Raw genomic sequence first — 10,855 nt, 5'->3', positions numbered from 1 at the left:
TCAAACACACAACCCTAGGATATATAAAAGATGTTCTGAGTATTTACTATCTGACCCCAATGTAAGTAGGAAGTCTCAGGATTCAGTAGGAACATAGCTTAGTATTTGAAACAGGAGCATTGTATCCCTCATGATTTTTAAAAAATTTCACAAAACTAGCTGATTCCTTTGCTGGATCGTAATGATGAATTCCAGGTATGTGAGCCAGTGCCCCATTTCATTCTCATCTCAGATTTGATTCCTAATGTATTCTTTTCACTAATTAAAAATTTCCCTGGATGAAATTCCTTCCTGTTCCATTAGCAAATGATATTTCTATAAATTGAGCTTTTCCTCTGAAAGAATACAAGGCTTGGTAGGTTCCTTGGAGGAGAACAGGCAGTCTGATCTCAGGAAAGCTCCAAGGATGGAGGTGTGTGGCCAAATAGCCTCAGGCTCTAGGCTTTATTTGGGAAGATGCAGGTCACCACCCCAGAATACTTGGCCTTTTTAAAGCTGTGTAATGAGTACTGATTAGCCATTGTCTGGAGTACACTGAAGGTAGCAGGGACTATGTAAATGTTAGCTTACTTTGGATGCACATCAAGAGTGAAATACCAATAAGCCCTTCTGAATTCCTGATTGGTTTGGTTTTTTTTTTTTAACTGCCTCCATCTCCTTTAAAAGATGCTCCTTCAACTTAAGAGTTAACGTCACGTTGAATGTACTTGAAAATTCAGTTCTGGGTACATTTTGTTCTTCAAAAGGGAACGCCATCCATCTGTGTTACTTTGCTTTCAAGTGATCACAGAATGTCAGATACCAGATAAGAGCGAGACACTGATGAACGCGCATCCCAGCCTGACAGGGCAGGTCAATGTCAGGGAAATCAACGTTTTCCTATTTTTTTTCTTTGTTTTTATTTTTACTACAACCCGTTTGCCAATATTTACTGTAGAAAATCACTTCTCTGGAAGCTCAAGTGGCTAAAAGCAGTATCACCCGGAGAATTTAGATTTAATTGATTTCTATTTCCGTCTCCATTTTATACAGTCTTTTAAGCTGTGGTGGGCATTTTAGAGATCCCTGCAGAGAGGTAATTCCTCCCCTGGCACAGCCTCTGTGCAAGGAAGCGAGAGATTTGGGGAGCAAGAGCAGAAAACGGGGCCTTTTTGTGATCATGCGGGTGGGTGGCAGGGCGGGGAAGGGACACTGGTGACCTGATTTCCCGTGCTGACTGTGACCCCACTGTGCCGCCCCCACGGACCCGGCTGCGCTGCTTGCCCGGCACTGCGGCAAAGGGGATGCTAAGGTGTGGGAATCCAGGGCTTCCCTCTGGCTGCCCTGGCAGGTCTGGGACCCTGGCAGGGGTCAGGAACCCCCCTGGACAGAGCCCCGAGAGACAGTCTGTGATCTCTGTCCATGGAGAGGAGTTTTCAATCTTACAGGATGAATTACAAGCTTTGAGTGTTTGATAAGAGTAATAATCAAGTGTGGCACGGGTGCAAAAGTAAAATTTTAGATTTCTAGATTAGGGGTTCAGAGGGGACAAGATGGAGGAATTGGGTGTGTCTTGTCCTTTTCCTCCTTCTTCATGCCCTCCATGTTTCACTGTAGTGTTGGCATTTTTCTATTGGTTTAGGCTGGGGACACACTGTTCAACGTAGATGATAGATATTGGCACATTATTGTAAATATAGCACACGTAGTTTCTGGTATATAATGTTTGTAACATCCCACTGGGGGCAGAGCCCCGCACACTGCCCTGCAGGACAGACCTGCGGCAGGGCAGCAGAATATGTTAGAGATAAGCAAGAATAAACAACCTTGAAAACAGCACAGACGAATTATGGCTTCTTTTTTGGCAACGGGGCAGAAAGACAGAGACTTTCTACAATCTCGGAATCACCAATACCCACAGATTCCGACACTAAGGGAGCGGAGTGGTAGCCAGGACCAGCTGCCTCCTGGATTTGCATACCTGTTGTTGTGAGATCTACCTGCTTATTCATGCATGCACCACTTTTACACATCCCAATTACCATTAAGCAAGCAGGAACTCAGGCAGGGTGCAAACCAGATGTCTGTGTCTCTTCAGAGTGATGGGACAGCAGCACACAGCTAAATGGGCTCGCAGAATGAAGGCAAGCTGAGGGTTTGATTGGTAATCCTTTTTTCCCTCTAGTTCTACATTTTACCTTCTCGTTGTTTGACCTGATGATAGAGTCATAAGTTTGACTTATTGGTCTATACTTAAGTATTCTCGGTTGGAGTTTAGGCTTTTTACTCTTTTCTGTGTTTAAAAACAGAAATAAAAAAATAGTTTTCTAAACAGCAGGGACCTAAAGTAATTTTTTTTTCAACTTTACAACCTTAACTGAGTCCCTATCTGTAACTATATACTAAAACAATATATTTGATAGGCTGTGCTTAGGACTGCCTAAAAAACTTGTTTCAAGTGGATAATTAAATGTTTCCTGCTTCTAAGTTGACTTTATCCACGCAACTGAGTAGATAAAGAGAGATGTATGACTGTATGAGCAGGAGATGTCAAGAAATGGCATAATTTTCTACTGTCAGTACCAAGAAGAACTCTGAGTAAACGCAAAAAAAAAAAAAATCCAGAAATAAGCATCTCATTCAGATTCATCAATAGCCTGAAGGCCAGACTTGGGGGTTTTTGGTGGGATTGAATGTGATTAAAATTAAGATTTAGCCACTTGCCAAGAAATCTATGATTGCAGTTTGAAATCAATGGTCCTTACCCAAGGCTAACCACATGTACTGAAAGGTGCTCAGACACACAGCATTTTATTTCAGAATGTGAAATATGTAAGTGCTAAATAAAATCTGTAATCTGACACTTGCATGTTGTCTCTTATCCAGACTATTGATCCATTTCATAATTATTTAACTGCTCTGAGACTTTGCCCAGAGCATAACTTCATTTAGCATGTAGATGAAACATGGTTTCTGTTAGCAGCACACAGCACACTGATGAAGAGGTTCAGTAGACATAAAGGAACAGCCTGAGCTGAAATGTAACCACAGAAATTGAAAAATAGCTCCCTTCCTAAACACACAGCTTCAGCTCTGCATTCAACTACAGTCACAACTGAGCTTCCAAAGCAATTTTCCTGGCTATTGGAATTTCTTGTAATATTTACCTCATTTTGGAAAAATTCATCCTGTTGCAAAATGAATGCATGAAAGCCCATTTTAATAGCAGGAAAGCAGGAGTACAAACCCTTAGGTGCTATTCCAGCACCTATATTTTTATTAAGGCCTGTGAAACCACTGTTACACATGGCAATCATCCCACTGTTCATGGGACAGTAGAAGAAACACTTGGGGACAAAATATATTGTACTTCACAATTTATTAAATATTAATGTATTTTTTTGGGTAGGAAAAGAGGTACAGCTGATCTTGAAATACTTGCAACAGGTCACCCTCCACCTCTCCCATGAAAAACAGAGATATATCCACTCCATTACAGCAGACAACAGTTTTTAAAACTAAACGTGAAAGCTGACATAATTAGCTGCACTAAGTGCTAACAGAGTTTTCTTGCAGAAACAGCTTCTATTATTTTGATAATATCTGTTACTTCTCATTTCTGATCAAAATGAACCTTATTAGGCTCTCCTTCCTCCCCCAGCTTCTGGCTGAAGTAGCCAGTGGACATTAAAGACCAACCACATAGTCAAACCTCCTTTCAACTTCTGTTAACAGGGGTATTAAAAAGACATTCCTAAATATCAGCTGAAAACCACTAGGTAATAAACTCTCTACTTAAAAGGTGGGTAGGTGTAAATTCCACACGTAGGGCTTTTCATCTGGGAAGCCAGTTGCTTGGAGATCAGATGTTTTAAATGAATTGCGGAGCTGATGTCACTTGTCAGTCGATGGGGACTGACACTATTTGGAGGATCAAATACTTACATTTGAGGATGTAAAGCAAATAGATAAGTCCTGATCCTGCCAGCCCAACACCAGAGAAATGCTTGTTCCCTGTGTAAAGCCCTGGAGAAATCAGTGATACTCACTTGACTGTTTCTTCTCCATGAGCAGGGTTCAGTTTGGATATTTTGGAGTTGCACCCTTGAGAACATTAAAAATTCTACACGTTTATGGCAGGATTTTTTAAACATCATTAGAACTAGACTATTTCTCATTTTACTACAAATTAATAACAACAGTTTCTTTTGTGCTAGCCACAGATTTGCTTGACCAAAGATGGTCTAGTTGTCTAATAACAATTAGACATCTATTTTACATGTTATTTTCATTGACTATAGTAAGGGTTTTGGCCTCCCTCTTATAGGCCTGGATTAAGAATTGGTCCTTGCTCTCTTACTGCCTTTTTTCTCTCTAGGAACTGTAAGTGACTATGCATCTGCATTCTTCAGCATACTGACCTCAAAAAAACCCCAAATATATGGATGTGTTGACCAGCTTGCTTTTTCAGAAGCCTTATTTGTTTCAGTTGAGGTTGGACCCAGATTAAACCTTCTTCTACAAGTAGGAAGGAAGCTTCAAGGTCTAAAAGTTCTAAAAAAAAAAAAAAAACCTATCCAAACTGAGGCAAAGTCTTAAAAAGGAGAGAAGCGTTGTCTGGTGGCTAATATGAGTCTGGATAACAAATGTGGTGAATCTTTTCCTTCCTTTATTGCCAGCTTGGATGTAAACAGAGGTGTTCAACACTGTTTTTCAGAAGTGTTGAACACCTGCTGCGTCTGCTGAACTTAGTAAGACCTGCAGCTGCTTGCCCCACATTTTATATGTGGTGATTGACTCCTTGTGCAGGAAGGCCACAGACACATCCACAGCGAGCCGAGGTGTTGCAGCCAATACTTAGGGAACTGTTTGTAAAAGAGGAGGTGAAGTGACTTTAAAAGCTTTTGGGAGATGTATTTTTTTTTTATTACCTCACAAACTCCAAGATAAGACTGTATCATCTATGTGCTCTACAATGACATTAGTATGATCTGCTTCTGTTGAAAAATAAGCCTAGACTTCTGTCCTGATTGTAAAGGAGGCTCACTGTGATGAGATGAGTGTTATTTAAACACATTTATCCATGTTTATTCAGTTTCAGCCTGCATTCTTCCTAGCCACTATACCAGTGGGTATAGTAGCTGGTTTGATACGAGTGAGTTTTTTACTCACTGTCTGTTTCTCCTACCAAAATTACAGCATGGTGGAAATGCATTCTAATATAGAAAAAAAAAAAAATCAGTTGTAAATTGCTGTACACAAAAATGCATTTTTTTAATACCATACATAATCATGCCATATTATCTGGACTTCTTATTTTAAATGTAAAACCTGAAGCTCTAGAAATTTTCTATACTGTGGGTGGTTTGGGTTTTTTAAATAGAAAATTTTTTGCTCCTTCCATGCACCCATATTCTTGTGATGAATTCAAAAATATGAGCAAGGAACGTTTCATTTTAAAGGAGATGAAGATTGAGATGTTAGCCTTTGTACTGTAGAACAGATTATTGAAATGAAAACTACCAGTCAAGAAGAAAATGCCTTATAATTTTTTTGTCAATTCATATTTCATTGGTGTTGTCAGCCTAGTATCTCACTTTCCTTCAATGTTTTGACATTAATGGACAAAAAGGAAATTCTTAAAATTTGGAGGAGGCAGAATAAAATAAAGATTGCAAAACTTTTGTTTTCCTTTTTCTGTGTATTTACTGTCTAGGAAGGGGCCACCTGAAATACTAGACTTTCTTAGTACTTCAATGAGACCATCCAGTTGCCATAGGGTTTAGAAAAATAAATCAGGTATCCAGCCTGTAGACTTACCTTCCTCTGTATGATACTTTTTAAAGCGTTATAAATAACACTGAGAACTGTTCTACCATTCCTATTGATTTTTGCATGTTATAATTTTCTTAAATATTTTGCAAGATAATCTCCTAAGTGAGAATTCTCATTCTTGTGGGTGCAAATGTAGCATTGTCCAAAATGAATTAATCCAAGAGCAGCAACATGCCACGAGACTCTGCTGACTTATGCAGGCTGTGGGTCACACCAGGATCACGGAGAGGTGTTACAAAGCTTCCCAATTCAGCCAAAACTGAGGCACGCTTCATTTGAGTCTTTTTCGGGAAGCTGGGGGCTGTGGCCAGATATGGGTGGCTAGTTTTCCAAACAGAACCCCTGTCTGCATCTCCACCAGCAGGGCAAACAGGGCACAGCCCCTTCTTTGGCTCTGAAGATGTGCTGAGGCAACACTTGCTTTAGTCTGGGGAAACCCTTTGCTCACCCCTGTGCCCTTGGGGGCCTCTGCTGGACCACAGCCAGGCAGCCTTTGGGACATAAACAGGCATGCCCAAGCTAAAACAGTGTCAGGGAGCACAATGGTCATAAAAAGGATGCACTACAACTGCAAGGCATTAGCCTCATAATATCTATTAATATAGAAAAGCCTGTACAGTTTTCTTGCTTGTGTTAACAGTTCACAAAAGCATAAGCTTACAAGATCCAGTGATTTTCATGCAACCACATGCAACATCTCCATACTCTCATACCCTGCCTTGGTTGCTCTAGACATTTACTCATAAAATATAAGAAAATATATAGTTATTGCTACACTTTGCATTCCTCTTCCCTGCCTAATCTCCTCTGAATCCCAATATATAAGAACACAGAGATGAAATCAGACTGTGTTAATCTCTCATTCACAGCAAAAATCTGTACAAAATCTTGTATGTGCACAAATCCTTTCCCCCCTTGGTGTCTGAGCAACACTTTCTGCGATTTACCCATAAATTAACTGGTGAGGTACAATATTTGCAGTCAGCAAACAAGTGACTTGTTGAAGTTTTTGCTTCTAAATTTGACTGCATTAAATTGCTATTTGGTTCCAAAATGAAACTGCTGTACAGAACAGTATATATATATGCTCACTATGTGTATTTTTAATATATTTATATATTCCATATGTATATATTATGTACATGTAGACATGTATACATACATATATTGGGAAGCTTCTTTTCCTTTTCACATCCTGACAAAAGTACCTCCTTTTCCACCTCCCCCTCCTTATATTTCTGTATTTGTAGTCTTTTAATTGCTGTGTTTAGAGGAAAAAAAAAAGACATTAAAAAAGAGCAGGGGCCCTATCAAATGGAAAAGACACTATAAACACAAACACAGGGAGGAAAAAGGAAAAAGAGAGGGATAGTACAAGTTCCCTATTTATGCAAAATTAGACCTTGTGTCTAACTTGTGACATTGTGACCATTGTCCGGGTACTTAATGAAACCATTCAGATCACTGAAGTCACAAAAAATACATGTCATCTTGTCTTAATTTTAGTTTTTAGCAGTTTTAGCACCTCTGTGCTTCCTAGGACTGTTTAATCTCATTTTCCTTAAAGAAAGACCAGAGAACAGCTCAGAATACGATCAGGTAACCATAAAACACAAAGCAATCCTGTCTGTAGGAGCAGTGCTCTGCACTCTTGTGTGGGGTAGACGTCATGATAGTCAAACTTTCTCAGCCTTGGTTGAAATGCAAAAGTCCTTCATTTTTGGTACTTTCTTATTCATCTCAGGATAAACCCAGTAAGTCTTAAACCATAAAATGCCCCCTAATGTTTTGATACATCACAAAAACTCAAAAAAGCCTTCCCAGTGACTACGCTGAGTATTGGATTGGGTTTTTTCTGTGTGGTTGTAGTGAGAATTTCACAGAAAGAAGTGGCATGTTCCAGAAAACCTCAGCATACTTTGGCTGTGTACAATTCTGAGGCATTCCCTGCCTTTGTTTGGAGTGGATTATGGAGCACACAGAGATCATTACACAGAAGGAAACTCTAAAATAAATCCTACTTTTATTTTTCCTCCAGGCTGATGCTATTTCTCCCGTTCTTTTCATTATATCTTACGTTTTGCTTCCATTATGTGCCAACACAAAGTCATGGCTGGCAGCCAAACTGCTCAACAGCTGCAGAGCTCAGGAGTTTTGGACAGTTTTCCTGGCTCTCCTAATGCTTTGCTGTGTGATTTAGGGAAAGTTCCTCCTTGCCTCCACTTATCCATTTCCCCAGAGTAATAGAGAACATTAATCATCACTGTAAGCATTACTGAAGCCTAGAGATGAAAAGTGCTTGTTATTAATGATATTAATTTATAAGTTATACATTTTCACTTGAACTTTGTAACATATAACCACTGTTGCATTGAACTGGGGCTGGAAAAGGGCTTTTTTTGCCAGAAGAACAAATTCCTAGAGGTAGAAAATTTTACAGAAGTAGCTTCTACTCTTCTTTAACACATATATAACCTGTATATTACTTTGAATTAAATTTCCATAGAAAATATTTGTCTGGACCCAAAGTTTATACACGGTATATTTTGCTTCCTAGACCTTTCTTTTTAATTACATTTTCCTATTTTTAATGGGACTTTGACCTTGTTTAGAATTACAGATTTCCTTTTTGATTTCCCAGTCATGTATTAAAATAGCACATAAAGCTACAAACTGCAGGGGCATGTATTGCAATTCTTTCCTCCTTTCTGATATTGAAAACCGAAGTGATTGGTTTCTCGTGAGTTGCAATCTCATGAGAGGAAAAATCCACAGAGAGCCGTAACACACAAAAATCCAAACAAATCATCTTTGACTTTCACAATTGACATGCAGAAAAGAGACTAGCCCAGCAGCAGCCAGCACGGGCCACATCTTCACTGCTGTAGTGCCATCACCTTCAGTTACCCAGAAATCAGGGCTCGATGGCTTAAATATAGGGTCTGTGTTAGCAACCAATAAATTGTAGATCTGTAAATTGTTTTGTAAGATGGTTAATTTTCTTTTTCCTCTCCCAGCACTTTTCCCCCTAGCACAATGCTCAGGTAGATGCGCAGCCTTAATCGGTTTAGTTGCGAGAAGATAATCTTTTTTTCTCTCTTTCTTGCTGTTGCCTGTTAGCTTAAAGGCTTTTTAGCTGAAGGTTGATAATTATCACTGAGAAGAAACTAGCACATCAGGAGTTCATTTTCTATCTTAGCACTTCTGGCGATCCTTTGAACTCCTCGCACCGGGCCCGTGTTCCCACTCCGTCACTTTCCTCCCTCCATCATAAAAAGGCCTCGGCAGCCGGCGGCTCCAGCCTTTGCTGCTGGGCAGAGGGCACCGCTCCTCCCGAGCGCTCCTCCCGCATGGACAAGCTGCACGAGACGCTGATACACATGGAAGATGCCCTGGCTTCGGAACACGCCGCCTGCTTGGCACCCTGGGACTGGAAAAGCTCCGCTGGGCCTTTCGAGCTGCACCCCGTCTCGCCCGCGCACAGCTTATCCCCGACGCCCTCCTTCGAATCCTACTCGTCGTCGCCGTGCCCGGCGGCGGCCGAGGCGCCCTACGGCGGCGGGCTGGCGGGGCTGGGGCTGGGGCTGGCGGAGCTGCCCGCGGCCCGCGGGCCCGGCGCGGCCCGGCTGCCCAAGGCGCGGATGTCGGCGCAGCGCCGCAGGAAGGCCAGCGAGCGGGAGAAGCTCCGCATGAGGACCCTGGCGGACGCGCTGCACACGCTGCGCGATTACCTGCCCCCCGTCTACAGCCAGCGCGGCCAGCCCCTCACCAAAATACAGACCCTCAAGTACACCATCAAGTACATCAGCGAGCTGACCGAGCTCCTCGACAGCGGCAAGCGGGCGTAGGGCCCCGGCAGCGCCTGCCCGGCTCGCTCAGGGTCTGTGCGAACAAAAAACATCCAAGTTTCTTCCTCGTCAGAGGACCGGGGGCCCGGTGTGAGAGGAGGGCGGCGCGGGGGCAGGGGAGCCGCCGCTGTACCGGGAAGGCAGTGCTGGAAGGTGATGTGGGACTGCCTGAAAACCTGAGCTGCAGCTTGCTGAGACTGAAGTCTTGCTATTTACCTTTCTTTTTCCTTTTTAATTTTTGTTTTGTTTTAATAAGCTTTTGAGAAATATTAAATCTAGTCTGATACAAAAGTAAAACAAAAATAATCCAGCTGATCTTCCTAGGATTTACATACCGAGCTTGTTTTATAAGGACAATAGTAAATCCATAGGTGTTAAACTGAATTTTTAAAAATGACAACAGCTTCGTAAGAATACTAAGTGTATTATTGATTTGTAGGCACTTTAATTGTAGGATGAGGAAGAACATGTATTTAGTTCATGTATTGTCTATTTATCCACCTGTCCACTGTACCTAAAAATCAAGTAACTAAGTAATAGTGAGAACATCTTTGCATGTAAACAAATCAATGTGCCATAGTCTGTATCCTGTATTATAAATCTGGGTGATAGATAAGTAAAATCCAGTGATGACTGCTAAATATTGAAAATTAAATATAAGCAAACGGACATTTTGTATAGATAAACCGCTAAGTCCTCACTTCTTTATTAATATATACAGAAGTATATAATTTTTCTGTATTTAATGTGTAAAAAATCCTTTATTCAATGCCAATAAAAGATGGAAGACTTTTACATCAAATTCCTTAAAGAAATAAAATTAGATTGAGATATCTTACTCTCTGACATAAATAAATTGCTTCAGGATTCACAAAGATGTGAAGTTCTATTCTCAAGGTGTACTGAGAGCTAGGAGGGCTCTGGTAGTCATGTCATTTTATTAAAAGCTGATAAAAGATCAGCTGTTTTCTACAGCCAGCCACAATCCTGTAACACATACACACAAAAGAGGAAAAATAAAACAAAAACAAACTGGGGATGTAGTTTTAATCTTTAATGACTTAGACTTTCAACTGATGGGCACCACAGCCCTGAAAGTATGTGCTGCTCTGTAAATATCCTTGCCTGACTGAGTTATAAGACTTGGCCTATGAAACAAGCCAGAGAGGGGCAAAGCCCAGTTGTGGGGGGCT

At 41.0% G+C, this 10,855-nt stretch overlaps 1 protein-coding gene across 1 annotated transcript; it reads left to right on the top strand.

The window, feature by feature from the left end:
* Nucleotides 1-8,987: 8,987 nt before the first annotated feature.
* Nucleotides 8,988-10,566, top strand: MSGN1 (mesogenin 1). Its single transcript, XM_030270007.4, has one exon. It carries the CDS (start codon nt 9,165-9,167, stop codon nt 9,660-9,662), a length of 498 nt encoding a protein of 165 aa, XP_030125867.1. The 5' UTR covers nt 8,988-9,164; the 3' UTR covers nt 9,663-10,566.
* Nucleotides 10,567-10,855: the final 289 nt, after the last annotated feature.

Source organism: Taeniopygia guttata, chromosome 3, assembly GCF_048771995.1.
Source record: "Taeniopygia guttata chromosome 3, bTaeGut7.mat, whole genome shotgun sequence".
Lineage (NCBI taxonomy): Eukaryota > Metazoa > Chordata > Aves > Passeriformes > Estrildidae > Taeniopygia > Taeniopygia guttata.
This window is presented reverse-complemented; position numbering and strand designations above follow the sequence as displayed.

What these genes read in the sequence shown, in the direction of transcription:
- MSGN1 (XM_030270007.4), top strand. Translation starts at nt 9,165, where the DNA reads ATGGACAAGCTGCACGAGACGCTGATACACATGGAAGATGCCCTGGCT.